At 40.2% G+C, this 24,598-nt stretch overlaps 2 protein-coding genes across 2 annotated transcripts in view; both read right to left on the bottom strand.

Annotated features, from left to right (window-relative positions):
- Nucleotides 1–4,686: 4,686 nt before the first annotated feature.
- On the bottom strand, nucleotides 4,687–6,050 carry LOC122735906 (cytochrome c oxidase subunit 7A1, mitochondrial-like). The gene has a single exon (XM_043977781.1). It carries the CDS (start codon nucleotides 5,572–5,574, stop codon nucleotides 5,323–5,325), a length of 252 nt encoding a protein of 83 aa, XP_043833716.1. The 5' UTR covers nucleotides 5,575–6,050; the 3' UTR covers nucleotides 4,687–5,322.
- A 4,641-nt stretch (nucleotides 6,051–10,691) lies between these two features.
- Nucleotides 10,692–24,598, bottom strand: part of WNK2 (WNK lysine deficient protein kinase 2) — a 306,726-nt gene continuing 292,819 nt past the window's right edge. The window contains exon 30 of the mRNA XM_043978028.1: nucleotides 10,692–11,475. Within this exon, the coding sequence (XP_043833963.1) occupies nucleotides 11,465–11,475 (11 nt within the window). The 3' untranslated portion in view covers nucleotides 10,692–11,464. The remainder of the gene's footprint in view (nucleotides 11,476–24,598) is intronic.

Below are 24,598 nucleotides of genomic sequence, written 5' to 3'. Positions count from 1 at the left end.
TCCTTATCTGTAAAATGAGCTGGAGAAGGAAGTAACAAACTACTCCATTATCTTTGCCAAGGAAACCCCGGGCAGCTAGGTGGCACAGTGGATAGAGCACCGGCCCTGGAGTCAGGAGGACCTGAGTTCAAATCTGGCCTCAGACACTTAACACTTACTAGCTGTGTGACCCTGGGCAAGTCACTTAACCCCAATTGCCTCACACACACACACAAAATCAAAAACAAGGAAACCCCAAAATCAGGTCATGAAGAGTCAGACACAACTGAATAGCAACTTAGCATTTTAAGGAAAACTCCATTTATTCATGCTTTCTAGTGTTTTTAGTAGGTGGATATTTTATTTCAACAAAACTTTTTTCTACATCTATTGAATTAGTCATATGATTTTTTTGTTGTTTTTGCTATTAATATGGTCAGTTATGTTGAACCAGCCCTGCAATCCTCATATAAATCCCACTTGACCATAATGTGTGATCTTTGTAATATGTTGCTGAAATCTCCTTGCTAGTATTTTATTTACAATTTTTGCATCAATATTCATTAGGAAAATTGGTCTCTGGTTTTCTTTTTGGTTTTGCTCGTCCTGGCTCGGGTATCACCACCATATTTGTCTTGTAAAAGGAGTTTGGCAGGACTCCTTCTTTGCCTAGCTTTCTAAATAATTTATATAATATTAAAATCAATTTTTAAAAAATGTTTGGTAGAATTCACTTGTGAATCCTTCTGTTCCTGGAGCTTTTTTCTTAGGGGGCTTGTTGATGAGTTATTTAAGTATTCTATTTCTTTTTCTGTTAATCTGAACAACTTCTATTTTTGTAAATATTCATCCATTTCACTTAGGTTGTCAGATTTATTGGCATATAATTGGGCAAAAAAGCTCCTTATAATTGCTTTGATTTGATCTTCATTGGAGATTCATTCAACCTTTTCATTTTTGATATTGGTAATTTGGTTTTCTTCTTTCTTTTTAAAAAAATAAAATTAACCAATGGTTTATCTATTTTATGGTATGGTTTTTTTCCCCCATAAAACCACCTCCTAGTTTTATTTATTGGTTCAATAGTTATTTTCCATTTTATTAACTTCTCCTTTGATTTTCAGGAGTTCCAATTTGGTATTTAATTGGGGATTTTTAATTTGTTATTTTTCTAGTTTTTTTAATTGTGTGCCTAATTCATCAATCTTCTCTTTCTCTATTTTATTGATATAACTATTTAGAGATATAAATTTTCCCCTAAGTCTGCTTTGGCTGCATCCCATAAATGTTGGTATTGTTGTCTCGTTGTCATTCTCTTTAATAAAATTATTTATTGTATCTATGATTTGTTCTTTAACCCACTTATTCTTTAGGATTGGATTATTTAGTTTCTAATTAATTTTAACCTATTTTTCCATGGCCCTTTATTGAATGTAATTTTTATTTCATTATGGCCTGAAAAGGATGCATTTAATATTTTTGCTTTTCTGTATTTGTTTGTCAGGTTTTTCTTTCCTAATACATGGTCAGTTTTTGAGATAGTACCATATACAGTTGAAAAAAACCAGTATACTTCTTTCTTTTTCCATTCAATTTTCTCCAGAGGTCTATCATATCTAACTTTTAAATTCTTTTAATTTCCTTAATTTCTAGTGCATTCAATTTCTGGAAGTGTTTTTGGATAATCACCTAAAGACTACTTAACCTGCTTTATGGATCATAATCATCCTTCATTTTATGCAACACATTTCAGAAAAAGCTGTTTGTCAATCAGATTTCTAAGTGTTAAATTCTATTTTCCCACAGAATATTATTATAAAATTGGACCTATCTTCAAGAAAAAATGTTTACCTCTAAGATATAAAAAAAAATCCTGTTTTTAAAATTGGCAAATATTTTTTAAATTGGGTATTAAATAGAGGTAATACAAACTTGGGAGTGGACCTTTAATTACACTATCTTAGGTAACACCCAAGTAAGAAAGCTCCCTCCACCAGTTAAGGTAACACCTTCTCTACAATTAGAGAACTGCCTAGAGCAATCACAGTTAGAGTGATTTATCCAGGGTCACAGAGGCCAGTATATGTAAAAGACTGGACTAGAATCCAGGGCTTCCTGGTTTCAGTTGGGCTCTTTTTACTAGGCCGTGCTAATCTTTCTCACGTTTCATATATTCTGCTAACAGATTTAATAATAACTATGATGAAACCAGTTAACTTTGTCCAGTTTTTACCCTTTCACTTTCAATTCTTTATGTAGCTTAGGTAAAATCTAAGAGAAGCCACTTGCCAAGTGTTGCCAGTTAATTAGTCAATAAAGATTTATTAGGCACCTACCATGTGCCAGGCATTGTACTAAACACAGAAAGAATGGCAAAAGAGAACCCCCTGCTTTCAAGAAACTCAAAATCTAATGAGAGAAGATACCATAAGAAGAAGTTGAAAAGTTGGGGTGGGGGAATGAGGAGGGAAGAGAGGGTCCCTGGTTCAGGGGCATGATGAAGTTCAAAGAGCTAAAGCCAGGCGGGAAATTAAGGGCTGGCTGTCCTGGGCATCCTCCTTAATGGAGAATTTGGGAGGAGCTCTCTGGTGTCACTTTAAACTGTAGCTCAGGTAAATTCTAAGAAAAGTCAGTTGCCATGTGTTGCTAAGGGAGCTCAGCTAGGAAAGCTGTTAACTAGGAAGTCCACTATAGATTTCAGAAGGAAAGGATATGAGTGTTTTCCTTTAATCTTACAAGGAAAGGGAAAGTAAAGATTTTCTTAAAAGGTCAGAAAAACCTCCCGTGGAAGTGTTGATGAAGTATTTTTATGCTTCGGAAAACAGTCTGAGCCTCAGTTTTCTCCTCTGTATGATGGGGAATAATAATAATATTAATACCTATGGTGCCTACCTCATAAGGTTGTTATGAGGCTTAAGTGAGATAATGTGTCAGCTATTATCAGTAAGAGTATTATAGGCTTCAAGATTAGGAGAAAGGTAAAGGAAATACAGATTATGACTGGAAGAAGAAAGGCACAAAGACCAGCAGTGATCTCCTTGAGTTATCTCAAATTGGGAGGATTAGAAGGAAGTTCACAGCTGGACACCAAGTCGACCCAGAGAGTCATATACTACTCAGATATGAAATGCTCTGATTGGCATTCAAAGCCCTTCATAACCTAGACCCTTTCTCCCTTTCTAGTCTTCTTTTTTTTTTTCTTTTTGTTTTGTTTTTTGGTGAGGCAATTGGGGTTAAATGACTTGCCCAGGTTCACACAGCTAGTAAGTGTCAAATGTCTGAGGTCGGATTTGAACTCAGGTCCTCCTGAATCTGGGGCCGGTGCTCTATCCACTGCGCCACCTAGCTGCCCCTTCTTCTAGTCTTCTTACACCTTACTCTCCACCAGGAACTCTTTGAATCAGTGACATTGGCCTCCTGACCATTCCATGAACACTGCATTTTATCTCTCAGCTCTTAAATTTTTTCTGACTGTTGTCCCCCAGGCCTGGAATGGAATCTTCCACTCCACCTACTGACCTTCCAGGCTTCCTCTAAATCCCAACTAACATCCCATCTTTTTCTGAAGGCCTTACCCAACTTAGCTTGATTCTAGTGCCTTCCCTCTGTTAATTATTTCCTAGTTATCCTGTATCCTTGCTATCTCTAGATATCTATATCTATAAACATATAGATATATACAGATTTGTCTTTGTATATATACTTGCTTTGTACATATTTATTGCATGTTGCCTCCCTGATTAGATTGTAAGCTCCTCTGGGACAAGGACTGTCCTTTTATGTCTTTTTTTTGGGGGGGGGGGTGAGGCAATTGGGGTTAAGTGACTTGCCCAGGGTCACACAGCTAGTAAGTGTTAAGTGACTGAGGCAGGATTTGAACTCAGGACCTCCTGACTCCAGGGCTGGTGCTCTATCCACTGTGCCACCTAGCTGCTCCTTTATGTCTTTTTGTATTCCCATTGCTTATCACAGTGCCTAGCACATAGTACAGGCTTAATAAATGTTGACTCATGGATTGATCATCCAGGATTTTATCATCTCATGCTGGGGCTATTCTGATAGTTTTGCATCTGGTTTTCCTGCCTCTAGCTTGTTCTTACTCCCAGTCCATCTTGAACATAACCACCAAAATGATCTTTCTACAACACTGCTATAATGATGTCAATCATCTATTCAAATGCCTTTATTGAACAGAACCCTTGTCCAGTTTCCTTAGTTTTTGTCATAGTAGGTCCATGGTGTATTAAATTAGAGATCATAGAAATGGAGTGGAAAGCCAGGACCAGGCAAAGCAGGAAAGAAAAAGTGTTGTCCAGGCATGGAACCCAGGAAACAGCAGTTAAGCCCACCAAACTATCAGCTACTGGGGAGCCCACTGGGATAGGAGATGGATGGGCCAAAAGGACTGCATCCTGAATGAGGAAAGTTGTCAGAAATCAAAGAGGATACAGGTGCTTTATTTCAAGGCAGCAGGTGGATCAGAAACCAGGTAGTAGTCAGGAACCAGGGAAACAGGTAATGCAAGGTCACAGCAAGGCAATGGGTCAGAAACAGGTTGACATTCCTGTCACTGACTGAGGGCTTGGCAAGTCCTCAGCAAGCTTCTCAGGTCCTGCCTGGATTGTGCCCTTTGCCTCATATGCAAAGGTGAATTGTCACTGCTTGTTAGGATAACAGAGCCGGCAGCACAGGCTCTGGCCTGAGGACTTTGGGTGTTTGCTACATTTCACACATATTACGTATAATTCATGAGATGTGTCTCCAGTAAAGTCTGATTCCAATGCCTTGGCATTTAATGGAGAGCACCCTGAACTGTCAAAGGCTACACTAGCAAACCACCTACCCTTGCAGGGCCTTCCAACTAGCAAGGTTTGAATATGGGCCTAGGAATGGATTCTCCGTCTTTTAGCAAGGATCGGTCTAGTTAAGTCTGGAGGAGTTCTTGACCAGGCCATCAACCATCAGGTGATGAATTTGAGGGATCATAGAAACTCACTAAGTGAAAGGAAGATTTGGCATCCACACCAGTGAGAGGAAAAGCCGTACCAGTGGAATAACAGAGAACATTTACTGTATCAATAGAACATTTATTAGGTTCTACAAGTTTTTATTTCAAAATAAAACTTTTGTTTAAAAATAGTAAATAGGGACAGAAACGAAACCTATGAACTCATTGGTATGGAGGGCTCCCAGAGCAGAAATTCCCTCTCCTCATGAAAATCTACTGCATCTTAATCTTTTATTTTTTTAAGCTTTCTCCCAGCTAGGGCATTTATTTCTGTCCGACCCTAACCCTTGCTCCAGACCCTGCCAGGCCTTTCTCCTTCTGTCCACTCCTGGTATTCAGTCTCTCTTCTTGTGGGGGAAGGAGGCCCAGCCCAGGCAGTAGAAATAGTAACAAGTGCCTCCCAAGCATGTTAACATCATAAATTTGTACAGGAGGTTGTCTGTGCCTCTACCCTTCAGGTGGATTGGGAGGTCATTGCTTTCCTGGAAGAGTTTTTGTTTTTCTGCTATTTTATTCACAGAGTTTCTGCTACTGGAGCTGAAAGTTTGGATCAAGGTCCGGGAGTGGGACACCAATAAGCCCCTCATGGCGTGTCCTGTGCTTGTCCTACTATTGGGCGCTGACCTACTGCATCTTGGTCTTAAAGAGCTGTCTAGACCTTAGAAAAGTTAACTGACTTGGCCAGTCAGACAAACTGCATATGTGACTAGGCTATGACCTCATATCTTCACAGCTCTAATGCCAACTCTCTTTCCATTCTACCACACTGCCTCTCACGCTGTTCATCTGCCAAGTTGATATAATAATTAATTATAATTATAGTATATTATAATTATAATATATAACACAAACACACCCCACTATCTCTCATCACTTAAAATAGCTTTACTTGATCTCTTCTACGCCACACAGTCGCCTGCACAGCTATGTCACAGATGTTTCTAAAGTCAGTTCCCAATGTCCTAAGACATCCTGGCCAACTTTTCCTTTGATCTGAGGATAACTGTTGTTTTGGTTCAACCTATGTTGAATGTTTTCACATGTATTGGGGGGGAGGCTTCTTTTTTATTATTTTATTTTATTTTTTTATTTAAAAAATTTTTTTTTGTTGTTTTAAAAATTTTTTTAGGGGGGGGGGCGGTGCTTCTTATATGTGTCCATAAGAAAACAGGGTGGTTTTTAGGCAGGCCAGTTGCCCACTAGCAAAAACTGACAATGTAGAATCTCACTGTAGAGTGGTAGGATAGGTAGATTGGCTTTGGAATAAGAAGGTCTGGGCGCGTACCCCAATCTAACCCCTTACTGCCCTGTATGACCTTAGGTAATCATTTTATCTCTTTTGGGCCTCAGTTTGGACCTCATCTGTAAACTGGACGGACGGGATGATCTTTAAAGGGTCATCTAGCTTTAAATCCTATGATAATTTAATAATGATAAATACAATATATTTATATAAAATATAATAATAAAAATAATGAGCCATTTCTCAGCAAGACCAGGCACATCTAGCAGGAATAAATAATTAATTCTCTCTAGACCCATTGTTCTTATCTATAAAATCAGGGCATTGACCTAGATGAGCTGAAAGGTTTCTTTTAGCTCTAGAATCCTATGTAGACTTTGGACTTCGATGACTCTGGAGGAGAGAGATAGACTGAAAGCATCAACCCGGTCAATATCACTGGTCCTCTTTGAGAACAAAGGGAGAACAATCCCATCTCCGTTCTAGAGTTTTAAGAACTAGGGAGACATTCTGTTTTGGCTCAGTAGTCCTCCTGCTTGGAACAGTCTGGTGGAGAAGAGGAGGGAAATGGCCCCTTTTCCAGTTTCGATTTGTTTCCCCTCCCCTTCCCCTTCTATTGCTCAGCAGCAGAAAAGAAGCAGCGCTATTTGTCTCCCAGAGAGGGTGAAAACTGCCCAGTTTGGACAAGTACTCATCAGCTAGTGAATGAGTTGCTAACGAGCACCTTATTGACTTAAGTCAAATCTACCCTGGGGTTTCCAGAAACAGTTAGCTTCAGGAGTTATATTCCTTAGCAGCTGCACAGAGATGCCACATAGTGCTGGACGGAGACCCTCTGAAATCCTAACCTATGTACACCGATAACTGTCAATCATAATATTGCTTTGGGTGACCATGAGATCATTCACAGGGAGAGTCTAGACAGGAGAGCACCCGAGCTGTTTGCCTTTCTAAAATGTCCTCCGCCGAATGTATGATTGCATGATTGTAACTGTTAAGTAGGTTATGCATTTTTTAAAAAAGTAATCAGTCAATAAGTTATCTTATAATGTTAAATGGATATTCCTGAACCTCTCCTCAAGTACCCCCTTGCCAAAGAGAGCAAGTCTTCCAAACCATAAGCTACCAAGGATGAGTGCCATCTAGTGGCTAATCTAATCAAAGACTAATGGTCTGACCTTAATAGAATGAGTCATACAGGATGCACCTAAGTCATGGATGTGTGTCTGCAAAGTGACAACACTACGCCCCATTTGAACTTCAGAACAGCTGACCTCTTCTCCTGAAATGGTATAAAGCCAAATCTTTCGTCTTGACCAGGCCACTTTGTCTGAGCTTCAGTCTGAAGTCAGGGTCTCTCTTGTGCTATTCTTATAGAGATTTGTGATGACATCATTCTGCCTGAGCTAATTTCAAATTAAACCTTGAAAGTGGGTGGATGGGGGCAGCTAGGTGGCGCAGTGGATAGAGCACTGGCCCTGGAGTCAGGAATACCTGACTTCAAATCTGGCCTCAGATACTTAACACTTACTAGCTGTGTGACCCTGGGCAAGTCACTTAACCCCAATTGCCTCACTAAAAATTTTTTAAAAAGTGGGTGGATAATGTAGAAAAATTGTTTTTTGAGAGGACCAGACTTATTTTGAAACAGACAGGGACTGTACCTGTGATTTCCCTGGCACAGGAAGATCCAGGGTGAGGAAATTCCTTCTACCAGTTCAGGTTGTTGCCTTCTCTGTAACTTAGAGAAAGAGAGTTGCCTAGACCAATGAAAGATTAAGTGATTTGCTCAGGAGTCACACAGCTGTCATGTCAGAAGTAGAAATTGAACCCAGGTCTCCTGGGTTTCAAGGCTACATGGAACCAGAACAGAATTATCTACAAAATTAAATACTTGATAATTTAAGCCAAGAGAACTCTTCATATCAGGTAATCGTTTAGAACAGTAGACACAAGGCATCATCAATAACAACAAAAATCATGCAAAGAAGTTAACTTTTGCCTCAGGTGATGAACATCTTAAACATTTCCTGTGCAGACAGGCACCCATCTCAGAGTCTAACAGCTTAGGGCATACAGATAACAGGTGACCCACATCAGGGAAATGTCAGATAGGGAGACCAGACTGACCAGCCATTAGGTCAGATCACTAGAACAATAGAACTCTATTCTATGATACTAGAAGAATGGGTCAATGGGACTACTTTGATAGCAACGATTTTTGAAAAATCATTGAAATAGCCTAAATATTTTTAAGTTGAGAAAGTAGAGTCCCAAAACGACAGACCTGTAACCTTGTCTTTGATCACTGTCAAAATTTGAGAAGAAATTTTCAAAGAAATGATTTATGAACATTTAAAAAAGAAGCCACAATCACTAAGAACTAACATGGCATCATCAGAGACAAGTGGTGCCAAACTAGTGCCACCTTTTCCTAGTCAGACTGCTAGACTATAGAGGGGAAGGCTATAGACATAACAAACCTTAATTTCAGCATGGCACTTGACAATTCCTCTCATGCAATCTTTGCAGATGAGATTGGGAGATTGGGGGTGGGGGGATAAAATTATAGTAGATTTGGAACTGGTTGAGAAACCAGTGTAGTCCAAAGTGTTGTCGCTTTAACTTGGACAGAGGTCATTTGTAGAGTGCTTGGGGATTTGTTATGAGGCTTATGCTGTGCAATATTTTTACCATTCACTCAGATGAGTCAGTGGCATGCCTGTAATGTTTCCAAATGACACAAATCCGAATGGTATAATTAATCAGTTGGAAGAGAGAATCGGGGTCCAAAAAGATTTCAACAGCTTAGAGCAATGAAGTAGATCTAAGACTAAATTTCATGGGAATAAAAGAAAAGCCTTAAACTTAGGATAAAACCCCCCAACTGAATAAATATAGGATAGAGACAGCATGGATGAACAACATTTCTTACAAAAGACATCTGAGGTTTTTAATGTATGGAAAACTGAACACGTCAGTAGAATGAACAAGAAAGCCCCAGAAAGTAATGAATGCCAGCTTGGGCCGAATTGAAAGGCATACCACCCAGGGCAAGGGAGATGTTGATCTGGCTGTGCTCCATCCCAGACAGATCGAAGCTGGGGGAGGATTGTGTTCAGTTCTCAGAACCATGTTTGACAAAGAACATTGATAAACTAGAAGACTGCATTAAGAGGGGAACTAAGATGGCAAGGGACCCAAATCCTCTGATTGAGCATCATTTGAAGGAACCAGGGTTGTATAACCAACCTGCTGAAGAGAAGACTTAAAGGAAGCATGCCAGCTCCCTTCAAGTGTTGAGTGGAAGAGAGTCTCATCTGCCTGACCTGGAGAGAGCAGAATGTGGTGCAGTGGATAGAAGGTCCTAGACCCATGACACTCAGGGGCCAGAACAACTTAAAAGTAAAAGACAAAGTACGGGGATTGGACTTCAGCTCCCTTCACTCTCCACCTACTGCTCTGCTTAGTTTCAGCTCCTCAGAACAATACGCCTCAGTGCAGGGTTTCCTCTGGTATCAACCCTTGTCTCCTGTGCCTCATTTTGATGTAGTGGAAGTTCCCTGAAGGCAAAGACTGTCTCTTTTGTGTGTGTGTGTGTGTGTGTGTGTGTGTGTGCCCAGAGCTTAACACAGTGCCTGGCACATAGGAGGTACTTTGAAATGTTAAATTATTGAATTATTAAATTATTTGAGAAATAGTTAACAAAATAAATAAAGATACAATAAAACACAGATAATGTTTTAAAACTAAAGTAATATGTAGCTGGCAAGGATCTTTACATACACCTTGTTGTTTGTTGTTATTTGCTTGTGTTTCACTCTTCATGACCCTATTTGGGGTTTTCTTGGCAGAGATACTGGGGTGGTTGGCCATTTCCTCTTCCAGCTCATTTTACAGATGAGGAACTGAAGCAAACAGGGTGAAGTGACTTGCCCCGGGTCACACAGCTAGGAAGTTTCTGAGGCCAGATTTGAACTCAGGAAGAGGAGTCTTCCTGACTCCAGGCCTGGCGCTCTATCCACTGCGCCACCCAGCTGTCCTGTGTATAGTTAGCAGCCCCATTTCTATTTGAGTTTAACACTACTGCTCTAGTTCATTGAAACCAGGAAGAGAAGAAACAATTGTAGAACCAACATTGTTATTATGAGTAGTGGTGGTGGTGATGGTGATAACAGCTAGCATTAATGATAGTGTCTGCTATGTGCCAGGCACTGTGCCATGTGCTTTATAAATATGATCTCATTTGATCCCCACAACAACCACAGGAGGTAGGTGCTATTAAGGAAACTGAGGTAAACAGAGGTTAAATTACTTGCCCAAAGTTACACATCTAGTAAATGTCTGAGCCTGCATTCAAACTCAGGTCTTCCTGATTCCAGGCCCAGTGCTCTATCCACTGTGCCACCTAGCTGCCATGTATTGTTAGTATTAGCAGTACTTGGCATACTCACAGTGGACAGACATGAAATAATTCCCCTGAGGGAATAGAAACTGAGTCATGGCACAGTGGCTCATACAAGATCACACAAGTTTGTGGATGAGCTGGAAGGAGTTCTTTAGAAATATTCATCCTCCCACCTCCTACAGCAGAACTGTGTAGCCAGAATTCCTACCTTCTCTTGTGGATGGAACTTAGGACTCAGAGTTAGAAAGATCTAGGTTCAAACTCTGCCTTAGACACTTCTTTGCTGGGTAACTTTGGGCAAGTCACTTAACCTCTCTCGGTTCCCATTTCCTCAGTTTCCCCTCAGTAAAACGAGGGGGCTGGACTCAGTAGTCTCTTTCAGCTTTAAATTGATGATCCTCTGATTTTTTTTTTTTTTGGAGAAAGCACAGTCCATTCTTAATAACCGTACATGCCCAAGATCTGATACTGATCTTCAGAAGTCCTCCAGTCAGTGGGAGCACCATCTATAGCCCTCTTCTGGGGCTTCCTGAGGGTGAAGGGAGCCGCATGATTCGGGTTAAGTGGTACTGGAGGGGGTGGTGCTGGGGGAGGGGAAGTCGCATGAAGACCAGGAGCCAGACAGATTTCAAGTTGTCAGTGAAAGTTTAGGTTTGTTTTAGCCCTCTTTCAATTCATGACGTCCTCTTACTACTTGCAGCAGGTTGGGATAGAACTACAGAGAGTGTCACTCTTCTTTCTTCCAATTTGATGTTTGCTTTGACTTTCACTCCCATCAGTCAGTGACAGGACTAAATGTAAACAGACAATTCCAGGCAACACAGGATCATAGTAGGCCTGCAAGAGAAGGATCATAAATCAAATCACTTAATTTTACAAATGCAAAACCCCCCTGAAATACAGAGAGGTTAAGCTTCATCAGTAAGAGCAATTGGAACAGGAAAGATATTGGCCTAACTATTGACATTGGAAAGACAAAGTGGATTAAAAACACATGTCGGGGGCAGCTAGATGGCGCAGTGGATAAAGCACCAGCCCTGGATTCAGGAGTACCTGAGTTCAGATCCGGCCTTAGACACTTGACTTACTAGCCGTGTGACCCTGGGCAAGTCACTTAACCCCCATTGCCCCGCAAAAAAAACCCAAAAAACAAAAAACAAAAACACATGTCACAGATTGTGACATGCAACTGGGTAGAGCAGTCTAGCAAATTAGTCTTCCCATATATTTACTTAGACAAACACTGCAAATGGATAATGATCTGGGCTTGGAATTAAGTAAAAGGTGAGTGAACTAGATCATATTCAGGGACCCTATAAGGAGTAATCACAAAAGCCATTTGGCACTGGTTAAAAAATAGGAAGGTCAATAAGTGGAACAGATTAGGTATTCTACATACAGAAATAAAAAGAGTAGGGGCAGCTAGATGGTGCAGTGGTTAAAGCACCGGCCCTGGATTCAGGAGGACCTGAGTTCAAATCCGGCCTCAGACACTTAACACTTACTAGCTGTGTGACCCTGGGCAAGTCACTTAACCCCAATTGCCCCACAAAAGAAAAAAAAAAAGAAAAAAAAAAGAGTAGCAACGTTTTAAATAAATTCAAAGACCTAGACTACTGGGATAAGGACTTACTATGTGACAAAAACTTCTGGGAAAATTGGAAGGCAATCTGGCAGAAATTCAGGTTAGACCAATATTTCATACCATATACCAAGATAAGCACCAAGTGGCTATATGGTTTAGGTATAAAAGGTCACCTCATAAACTATGTCAGGGGAACTCTTCATGACCAAGTTAAGGATAGAGAGGATTGCAGAAGATAAAAAGGAAAATCTTGATTACATAAAATTAAAAAGAATTCTGCACAAATAAAACCAATTTAACTAAAATTTAAAGGGAAAAAAGGTATTTTGGGAAAAAAAATCTTTGTAGCAAATCTCTTTGATGCCCCATGTCTGTCTGTATGTTAATGGTTTGATATCCAAGATATATAAGGAACTAATTCAAATATATAAGGATGAGTCACTCTCTAATAGATTAAATGAGTAAGTAGTTGTTAAAGGAAGAAATTCAAATTATCAAGAGCTTTATGAAAAATGTTTCAGGTCACTAACAATTTGAGAAATGATAATTAAAACAACTCTGAGTTTCCACCTCATACCCACTGGATTGTCAAGGACAACAAAAAATGAAAATGATAATTGTTGGAGGGATTATGAGAAAACAGATACCCTAATGTACTGTTGGTAGAGTAGAGAATTGGTCTAGCTATTCTAGAAAACAATTTGAAACTAAGCAACAAAATTACTTAACTGTACATACCTTTTAATCTAGAGATACCAAAGTGACCAAAGAAAGAGAAAAAGGTCCCATATGTACACAGTATTTATAGTAGCTCTATTTTGTTATTTTTAAAAATGGAAACATGGAGAGGAGATAGTCCTCAGCAAATGGGGATCGGCTGAGCAAACTGAGGTATGTTAATACCTCATAGTGCCATAAAAAATGATGAAAGGAGGGGCAGCTAGGTGGCGCAATGGATAGAGCACCGGCCCTGGATTCAGGAGGACCTGGGTTCAAATCCGGCCTCAGACCCTTGACACTAGCTGTGTGACCCTGGGCAAGTCACTTAACCCCAATTGCCTCACCAAAAAAAAAAAAATGATGAAAGGAACAGACAAAATTAGTAAAACATGTAGCAACTGATTTAGAGTGAAGTGAACCCAAACGTTAGAACAAATTATACAATAACAACAGCGTTGTAGAGCAAAGGGTCACGTAAGTAAATGTGGGGTTCATGAAAAATTTGGCAGCAGTAAAAGGTTATATATACCTACTTTGTATACCTATATACCAAGTCATGTAAAAATTTCTTGGGCAAAAAGGTATCATGAGTGGAAATAGTTTAAGAAGCCCTGTTGTAGAAAAAAGCATCTTTGAAAGAATTAACAACTAAGATCCGTATAATAACCAGCCACAATTTTAGATGATCAGTAATGAAGAATGCTGCCTACTTCCTGACAGGGAGGCACATAATGAGACATATTTTCAGACATGACCAGTGGGGAAAAGTGTTTTGCTTGACTAGGCCTATTTTGTTTTGTTTTTCTTCGTCCTCTTTTTTATAATGGTGGGGAGAGGCAGGAGGGAGAGGCAGCTAGCAATAGGGTTTTCAAAAAAAGAAAAATGTGTAGTGTTTCCAATGACTCCAAGCTGCCTCCTGCTGTAAAAGTCTGCCTCCTTACCATCAGTATTCTGCCAGTCATGCGCCGTATGGCTGAGGATCACAAAACCGTGTGATCTCTGAAGAATTAAAATCACAAATCACCCAAAGGGTTTGAAAAGGCATCAGTACACTGGCCCTGGAGTCAGGAGGACCTGAGTTCAAATCCGGCCTCAGACACTTAACACTTAGTAGCTGTGTGACCCTGGGCAAGTCACTTAACCCCAATTGCCTCACAAAAAAAAAAAAAAGGCATCAGTAGCCATAAGTAGGCTTCAGTATATTAACATTGAAAACCTATCTGCCTAAAGGAGCATAAAAAGGTTTTCCTAAGGGTCCATAGACTGGGGAATGGCTAAGCAAATTGTGGCACATAAATATATAATGGAAGATTATTGTATTATAAGAAACAATTAATAGGATGAGTACAGAGAATCTTGGGAAAACTTATATGAGCTGATGCAAAGTGCAGTAAGTAAAACCATAAGTTCAATATACTCAATGGCTATAGCAGTGTAAATGGAAAGGACCACAACAAAATTGAAAGTAAATGTTTTGAAATTATGATGACCAAACTTAGTCTCAAAACTCAGATGTGAGAATGAATTTCCCTCTCTACTTTGCAATGGTGGAGAACTGTGGGTGTTGAATGCCATGTGTAATTTTGGACTTGATTGATATTGATGGGTTGGTTAGCTTTGCTGAATTTTTTTTTAATCTTAGTCATAAGAGATGGCTCTCTTAAAGGGGGAGGGGAAATAACAGATTAGGAAATGAATATAATGTCAGAACAAAAGTTAGCAATAAAATTTAAATTAAAAAAAGATGTTTCTGAGGATATATATATATATGTATATATATATATATATGTATATATATATATATATATATATGATCAGAAAAGGAGGTGAGGATTACAGGATGGGTCATGCAGCGAGAATGATTAACAATAGAGTATCAACCTGTATGGTATATTACTACCCCCAAGGTAGTAATAATGGATAGCATTGGCAGCATGCTTTATGTATGTTATCTCATTTGATCAAAAAGGAAAAGAAGGCTCTCACCTTTGGTATCCACCTATATGTACAGATGACTGTCTCTCTGAAGGTCATGTTAGGGATACCAGTGGGGAGCTGATTGGTGGACCTTAATTCAAGGAAAACTTGAAAGTTGTACTGACCTCTCACACAATATGAGGAACTAGAAGACTTTCTATTTTCCTGGCATCAGAACCCTTTTCTGATCCAGATGCATCTCTTTTCCTGTCTCTCTAACACCATCATAGGTTTCCAATCTGGCGCCATCCACTGCCTAGGTCCCTTTGCTTAGCAACCTGTATCTCTGGTAACCAGTGCCTGACTTTGCATGGCTGATCTAATGTTTCAGAAGTCTTGAAGGAAAAAGGCAATTAATTCAATTGTGGTTTATTAAATTGGAGACAGACCAACAACAGACAGACAGATAGACAGACAGACAGACAGACAGAAAGACAGAGATTTCCCTCAAAGAACTCAGAGTCTTATAGAGAGGATGTGACATATACACCTAGCATGTTACACTGGATTTGGAATTAGAAGAACTGGATTTGAATCCTTACCCTGTATGGAGGGACCTTGGGCAAGTTCACTTAGCATCTCTGAGACTCAGTTTCCTCATTTGTAAAATGAGAGGATTGGACTAGGTAAGGTTCCTTCCAACTCTAAATCCAAGATCCTATGAGATTAGGACATGCTAAACACTATGGGATTTCAGATGTAGAAAATATTACTTCCAGCTGAGAGAGATCAAGGAAAACTTCATAGAGAAGAAAGCACTGAAGATGGTCCTTGGAAGGTGGGTGAGATTTCACGAGGCAAAGAGAGGGAAACAGTATTCCAGGCACAGAGAACAGAAAGCCATGGAGGTGGGAAAATGCAAAACACATTTAGGAGCTTGGAAGTCCATTTTGGTGGAAATGTAAACTCTCCAATGGGTCAATATTGTGAGACAAGGCTGGAAATGTAGGGTGAAGCCGGGTCCCAAAGGGCCTTGGATGTTGGACAGATTTTATCCCGTTGATCATGAGGAGCCATTGACAGTTTTCCAGCAAGGAAATGACAAAATCAGGGTTGTGATCGTGACAGGACAAAATTGATCTGGAAGTGCTCTGGAGGACAAATTTGACAGGGGGCAGAGAGAGATCAGTTAGGATAATAACTCTTGTTCCAGTATCAAGGGAATCCATATGCACTGACCACTTCAAAACTCAGAGCTCAATTTAAGACAAAAGGACACAGTGATGCACTGATCTGATTACTTCTTTTATGAAATGAACTCTGAAATGTCACCTATTTTTACACTCAGAAAGCCAGGCAGCTTTGTTCTGTTTGTATTTTTATTACTTGGTTTAAAGATCACAATGTACCCACTCATTACTCTGTAGGTCAGGCCACTCGACCTTTGGTACAAACCAATATAATTCTGACTTTTGAAAGCTCTTGAGCAGGAGAAGGATGTGATGAAACTTAAGTTTTATATCATTGATGGTGATCAGTATCATTGTCACTATGAGCAGCAAGCATTTTTAACAGTAACAGATAGATAGTGTTCTAACGTTTGCAAAATATTTTACGTGTAAAAATCTAATTTTAGCCTCACAGTTACCCTGTGAAGTAGGTACAAATAATGGGGGCCTTGTTTTACAGATGAAAAAACAAAAAACAAAAAACCCTGAGTCTCAGAGATGTTTTGTGACTTGCCTGGAGATACACAGCTAGTAAATGTCAGAAAAAGATTTTGGAATCAGCTCTAGTGGATGCCAAGTCCAGGATTCTATGATACTATACTCCCTCTTTGCTGTGCATCTGCTACGTGCAAGGCCCCATATTAGACAAATGGGATGATAAAGATGTTTTAAACCTGGGGGGGGGGACAATGGAGGAGTTCTGGTAGATCCCAGAACTGAAACTGATTAAGCTGCGCCTGCAAGCCGACTTTGTTCCATGATAGGCTTTGAGTCAATTCGATAGAACATGTATTTATTAAAAACTCGCTACGTCACAGGTATTGGACACAGAAAGAGAAAACAAAACATCTGCTCATTGCTCTCTGTCCTGTCATTCCCTCCAGTGAGAATATAATTCTGATTTTGGAAAGTCCTTAACAGGGGAATGTTGAAAGTTAAGTTTTCCTAAATAAGGGGAAATAGAAGGGCTAGATTATAGATTGGGTAGCTCAGAATGAGGACAGCTCATTCCTGGGCCTCTGACCTCGTGTGCTGTTTCTGGCCTTGTTTCTAATGACAAAGCCCTTTCCTGGAATCCCAGTCTTCAGAGCTGCATCCTTGCACCAAATTCATCACCTTTGTGCTCTACGTAGTACTTCAGTTCCACAGTGTTGCAAACTCTTAGATCTGTGGACAGAGCCTTGGGGATACGTGGGCCATCTCATATCTGAGCAAGAATCCATGCTGTACCATCAGTGACGATTGGTCATCCATAGTTAAGCAGATGCCTTGGAGGGAATTAAGACTGAAGGCAAGGTTTGAGCAATAGATAAAGAAATTTTGATACATCAATATAACAGAATGAGATTGCACTGTCAGATGTGATGTATATGATTACAGAGAAGCATGGGAAGAATTATATGAATTTATGCAAAGTGAAGGAAGCAGAACCAGCCAAGAAAACAGTGCATGCACACACACATGACTACTGAAATGTAAATAGAAAGGACAACAACATGCAGTGGATAGAGCACTGGCCCTGGAGTCAGTAGTACCTGAGTTCAAATCCAGCCTCAGACACTTAACACTTACTAGCTGTGTGACCCTGGACAAGTCACTTAACCCCAATTGCCTCACTTAAAAAAAAAAAAAGGACAACAAGAAAAGTCAAAAGCAAATATGAAATCAGAGCATCCAGGAAAAAGCGATTTTGATGATTGCTACATTTGGTACTCATTAAAGAAGAGAAGTTACAGCTCAGCAACCAATCAACGAGACTCAACTCAGAAATGATTCACATAGAGAAGGAAGCAGACGCTGCTCAAATTTCCATGGTCATCAGAAATGCCAGTCAATAGGAATGCTCCAAAAGTCAGGGTTGGGGTGGGGGTAGAAGGACACCTGATCCACAGCAGTGCAAAGATAGCTCCCCCTCCCCCCCACAACAGCAGAGAAAGAATTATTAAATCTTGGGTGTATCTCTCTTTCTCCTCTGACCACTTCACTTCTTTCATCACCTAGCCCTTAGACATAGGTTATTCCCTAAGGCTCTGTCTTCTACCCTCTTTCTTCTCTGATTTCACACTTTCCCACAGAGCTCTCATCTACTCTTCCACAATCCATGATCACTTCCACTTTGATGACCCCCAAATCCACATCTCCGCCTCTGACCTGTTTCTTGAGTTTTAGTGTTCAATACCTAACTGCATGTGGAACATTTGCCACTGGGTGATTCACTACTGTCGGAAAGAAACCCTTCGTTGTTCTCCCAAACCAGCTCCTCCTCTAAATGCCTCTATTTTTGTCCATTATTCTAATGGTCACCTTGGCCCACTCTGTTTGTTGTTGGGCAACTTTCTCAGTGTTAGGAAGTTCTTTCTTGTATTCATCTATAACCCATCTCCTTGATTCTTCCCTTTCCCTCCTTATCTGGTCAGTTACCAATTGTGTTTCATTCATCCCCCATAAATTTTCTCTTTCTACTTGCACTAGGGACAATGCAATTCTAACTGATTTACAACAGCCTATTGTTAAATTTCCTGTGGGAGTACTTATACCTTGGAAATAGGCAAACCCTACAAATCAGGGCTTGATTGCTGTTTTGTTGGTTGTCTAGACTTAAGAAAGTGATAGAATGTTGACAAGTAATGTGAAACTTAAAAAATTGGGGGGGAATACATTTTTTTTTTCAGAGAGCCAGTTGTTAAACATTTACCAGGCCTGAGTCACCCCCCTCCAGAGTCAGAGGAACTGAATTTGAATCCTGCCTCTGATTCCTGCTACTCGTGTGACTTTGGGAAGGTCCCTGAGCCTCCCCAGGCTTCATTTTTGTCATCTGTTATATAAGGAGTTGGCCTACATGGCTTCAGAGATATTCTCTAGTTCTAGGCCCATGATCCTGTCATCCCAGGTCTATAACTATAACTCCTAACTGGCCTTCCGGCCTTCAATCTTCTTTAAAAGAAGATACCTTTCATTTCTGTATCACTATTTCTCAATATAACCATTCCTTCTCCATTCCCAGAGAGCCATCCCTTATGATAAAAATGAGAAAAAATAGTTCTGCAAAATTAAACATTACATCAATCCACTCTGATAAAATATCATAGCCTTCCACCTCTGCAAGGAAGGGTCAGGAAGTTCATTCTCATAGCTCTTCTTTGGGGCCAGGTTTGCCCATCATAATTTGTTTTTATTTAGTAGATTTTTCTTGGTATCTTTTATTTTTATATCCCCTGCATTTCTCACCATATACTTCCTTTTCTCCTCTCAGAGAGCCATTCAGCTCATAATAAAGAATTTTTTAAAGGAATATGAGAAAAATCAATAAATTTTAAAAATAAAAATAAAGCAAAATCAATAAATTAACATTTTTAATTAAATTTTAAATTGACATTTTTTGCAATGTTCACAACCATATTCTCCACCTTTGTGAAAGAAATAGAGGGAGGAGTCTTCTCATATCTATTATATGGAGCCAGGCTGGACCATTATAATTTCACAACATTCCATTTTAATTGCTTTGCTATTGTTCTTTCCATTTATATTGTTATAGTCATTGTGTATAGTATTTTCCCGATTTTACTTCGTTTTTCATCATTTTATATAAATTGTCCAGTGCCTCCTTGTATCTATCCTGTTCACTATTTTTATTCTTCTTTATTCTTGTAACACAATTTGCTTAGCTAATCCCCAATTTGTGGGCATCTACTTTGTTTCTAGTTCTTTGCCAAATGTGCCACTACAAATATTTTGGTTTATATAATCTTTCTTTTTGTCAACGGTATCCTTGGGGTATATACCTAGCAATTGAATTTCTGGGTCAAATCCTAAGTATAATTTAGTCTCTTTATTTGCGTAAGTCTAAATTGTTTTTTCCAAGCAGTCAGACCAATCTATAGCTCCTCAAAAAATTAATGAATTCCACAACCACTGCCATCCCCATCTTTTGTCATCTTTGCCAATCCCACTGGGGAAATGTTAGAAGACATTCCCCACTTGGCCCCTTACAGCTGTAAGTACATGTCCTATTGGAGCAAGTCTGTGCCCACAATGGGGCCACCTCTCTTTACTTCTATTTCCTTCACCAATGAGGTGACTAAGCAGCAACCTCAAGAAGGATGAGACCTTGTGAGTTGCAAAAGATTATGATGTCCTGGGAGACCAGTTAGGCAGCAACTGTGGTGTCCGCCTCAGTGGTCTTTTGTGACTGTCGCAGCAGCAGCAGGAGCAAGCTGATGCCAAGGGAAGATTTGGTATCTGAGAGAGAGAGAGAGAGAGTGGAGCCATTATATTTGGATCATGCCTGTTATTTGATTGCACTGTGGACTTAATGAAGGTGAAATGTGAACTGACTAATTAGAAGTATCTCCAAAAATGGTCAGGTCTCAATGAGATTTGAATATTATTAGTCTCCCAACTGATTTCACTAGTGTTGATTCTGTCCTAATCATTCAATGATTCTTTATTGCTTAGCATACTCTTTTCTGCATGAGAATTAACTTTCTGTTCCATAACCAGATATATATTTGGACACCGGGCACCTTTTTTTACCCCCCTCCCCTTTCTTTGGGAGAAACCCTAGACCAGAGCCAAAACCAGTATTACTGTAATTAGTTCCTTTCTGGGGTAAGGAACCAATGAAAGCGAGGATTGGGAAGCAAGCCTACTACCCCTTTTGAGAAGTCAGATTTCCTTCAGAAGGTTGGGCAAACCACAGTGGCAGTTGAAGGTTTGGTGCAGCTTGCCAGCTCCAGTAGCTTCAGCTGAGTGGTGCCTAGGTAGCTAGTGCTAAGGATATACTCACTTGTTCAGCATGTCTCCTCCCAGCTTAGAAGAAGAATAGTGATGACAGTGACTTGCATTTAGATAGCATTTGAGGTGTACAGAGCACTTTCCATTGTCTTTCTTACAGAGCCTTCTAGGGCAATTTCACCGAATAGTAATTAGATTACCTGAATCAGCTGACAAAAGAAAAGGCAATGTCCAACCCAACCCAGTAATAGCTCATTCATTACCTAGAAGATCATTCACTCTTTGGCTCTAGTTAGAATAGAGTTGTGTTAGCTTCAGAAGGAAACATAAGGACATAGATTTAAAGATAGAAGAGGCCTTTGGGGTCATCTAATCCAACCCCCTCCTTACTCTTTTTTTTTTTTTTTTTTGGTGAGGCAATTGGGGTTAAGTGACTTGCCCAGGGTCACACAGCTAGTAAGTGTCAATGTTCTGAGGTCGGATTTGAACTCAGGTACTCCTGACTCCAGGGCCAGTGCTCTATCCACTGCGCCACCTAGCTGCCCCCAACCCCCTCCTTACTGAGGAGAAAATTAAGACAAATAGTGCCTGGGCAAGGCATTTGCATGCTCTAGGCAAAGTCTGATCATTGAGACCCTCCCATCACAGATTTAGAGCTAAGAGGGACCGTGTTGTTGTTCAGGCGTGTCCAACTCTTCATGACCCCATTTGGGGTTTTCTTGGCAGAAATACTGGAGCGGTTTGCCATTTCCTCCTTCAGCTCATTTGACAGATAAGGAAACTGAGGCAAAGAGGGTGAAGTGATTTACCCAGGGCCACACAGCTAGTAAGTGTCTGAGGCAAGATTTGAACTCTGGAAGAAGACTCTTCCTGACTCCAGGGACCCCGCACTCTAAGCATCATGGTGCTGCCTTGCTGCCCCAAGAAGGACCACAGAGACCATCTAATCCAATGCTCTCATTTTACAGATGAGGGAACTGAAGCCCAGAAAAGTGAAGCCATTGACCCAAGGTCATTTGCAGAGGAAGCGTCAGAACCAGGGTTTGAACTGAGGTGCATCAAGCTAGGCTCTCTTTCCATTGTACCCACTCCATCTTAGAGATGTCGAGTATTTGCTATAACATATGCTATTTGACTTATTATAAAATAAATGCTTCCATTCCAGTGCTAATGGAATTTGCTGGCTTTAAACACATGCATTTTTAAAAAAGTAACACAGTAGGGGCAGCTAGGTGGCACAGTGCATAGAGCACCGGCCCTGGATTCAGGAGGATCTGAGTTCAAATCCACCTTCAGATCCTTGACACTTACTAGCTGTGTGACCCTGGGCAAGTCACTTAACCCCAATTGCCTCAAAAAAAAAAAAGTAACACAGTACTAAAAAGTTTTAGCCTGGGCAGCTATCTCCTTCCGCGTGCTGTGGCCCCATGAACATAAACATGTAACCCAAATTGTACTGGGGACCAATTCATTTGGGACATTTGGGGAAGGCAGAGAAATGGTCACAGAAGATGGGGTAGGGAGGACTTGGAAGCAGAGAGGACAGCCTCACTGGGGATTCAGTCAGGCTGGGAAAGGAGATCTCCCAGAAAGTTGAGGAGCCTTACCCCAAAGGCAGCACTTCATCAGTGCTGCAAGGGGAGCAGATATTTGTGTGCTCTTTACATCACCCCAAAGAAGCTTGCTCTGCTTGTATATGAGGCCAACCCTGGATTATATAGACAGGGTATTGAAAGCCTCCTAAAATGCTATAACATCATAGGGGTCTCTCATCTCAAAGCCTTTGTCCAGGCTGGGATGGGTGCCTTCTTCAACTCTGCGTCTTAGAATTACTCAACACCTCCTCTTCCATGCAGTCTTTCACCATCCCCCACCAACTATTAATGGTGTTTCCTTCCCAAATTACCTATTTTGGGGGGAGGATATACTTATGTGAGTATATGTTGTTTTCCCCTATGGGATGTAAATTCTTTGAGAGCTTCATTTTTGTCTTTGGATTCCCAGTGCCTAAAAGTATCTGATTCATACTCAGAAACTTAAAAGAATCTGGGATCTCATCAGTCTTGAAGGCCTCAAATGCAGCAGATCCTAACCCTGCTGAAGATCATGCCTTTTCATCTGGTGAGACTTGTCTGCATCCTTCCATAAATTTACCACTAGGGATTCACATAACTGGCTTTGCTGCTGTTGTCTTCTGACATTGTGAAGAGTATAATGGAGTATTACATAACGAGCCCATCTTTTCTTCTTCTCATACAGTTGTTTTGATGACATCTTTTATTCCTATTCTTCAAAATGCCTCACTGATTGTACATTTCAGCCTGCTCACACCCACCGTGTGCCTTTCCATGGTCATCTGTGTGATATTCATTTAAAATTCTACCAACACTGTGTTTCACTGCCCTAAAACAACCCCCATAGAAAGATGGACCTTCGCTTTCGTGGAAAGTTGACAATCAATAAAGAAACTTTGCAATTTTCTGAAGGCAGTCTACTCTCCTCCTCTTGTTAAACTCTGAGTCTAACCTGTTGTCCATCTCTACTGCCTGTCCCGGATATACATGCTGATAGGCCAGTTCTTTAGGTTGTGCGTCTAAATGCAGTTTGCAGTCTAGGCAACAGACATTCTTCATCGACTGTGTTGATGGTCACACCAAACTTTGACTACTTACAGGTCTCTTCCAGCAGGCTTTGCAGTGTTTTGGGGACTCATGCAAATGACACAATGTAATCCCCGTAGAGAAATGTCTGGAGGACCTCACCATTCACAGAGAATACTTTTCAACTTGGGACTCTATGCTGGATCTCCTCCATTATGGTGGGAAACACTTTTGTTGAATGTCTGTCTCCCTGCTGGATGCCTAGCCTGATGCTTATGATCAGAGGGTCATTGAACAGGGTTATTTGTGTTGCTATAGCTTTCAAGGAATTTTAAATGATCTTGATATATGGAGGGGAGACATCTGGTGGAAAAAGAGCCTGTCAGATGGTATTTGTCCTGCCAAATCAAATGCTTTTTCACTCAATAAACAATAAGCCTAGTGGGATCTTATATTCTTTATGTTTTTCAGTCAATTGTGAAAGGAAAAATATGTGGTCCATTACTGATCATCACTCATGAAAATTTGTATATTCCCTCCTAATATCCTTATCAAAATGCCCTTAATTCATAAGGCTTTGAATAGATGGTAGAACTGGCATTTAGGTTAGTAGTTACTGATATTCTCAATCACCTTTTTCAGCATTAATAACTACCATTTTTTTTCATATCAACTTTCATCAATCCAAGAAGCCACATAAGCAGTGAAGAAACCCAGAAGGATTTAAGGTAGCCAGTATGGGAATTTCAGTAGTCAAGAGTTTAGGGGGCAGCTAGGTGGCACAGTGGATAGAGCACCGGCCCTGGATTCAAGAGGACCTGAGTTCAAATCCAGCCTCAGAAACTTAACACTTACTAGCTGTGTGACCCTAGGAAAGTCACTTAACCCCAATTGCCTCACACAAAAAAACAAACAACAAAAAAAGAGTTTAGCTAGATCTGCCAGACAGATGTGATGATATGTTTGTCTCTGATTATTAATGAATATGAACAATCTCCACAGTTGTTGAAACTTTATATTTATTGGATTTTTTTATTATTTCAAAGGGAATTAAAAATGTAAATGTAGAAAACCCTAGAAAATAAGAGAGTGAAATAAACAAAGATAACCCTGGAATATAGCTCCAAGTCAGAGGAAAAAAGAGCAAGAGAAAGAAGTGCCAAGATTGCAAAAAC

This window comes from Dromiciops gliroides, chromosome 1 (assembly GCF_019393635.1).
Source record: "Dromiciops gliroides isolate mDroGli1 chromosome 1, mDroGli1.pri, whole genome shotgun sequence".
In the NCBI taxonomy this organism is placed as follows: Eukaryota; Metazoa; Chordata; class Mammalia; order Microbiotheria; family Microbiotheriidae; genus Dromiciops; species Dromiciops gliroides.
This window is presented reverse-complemented; position numbering and strand designations above follow the sequence as displayed.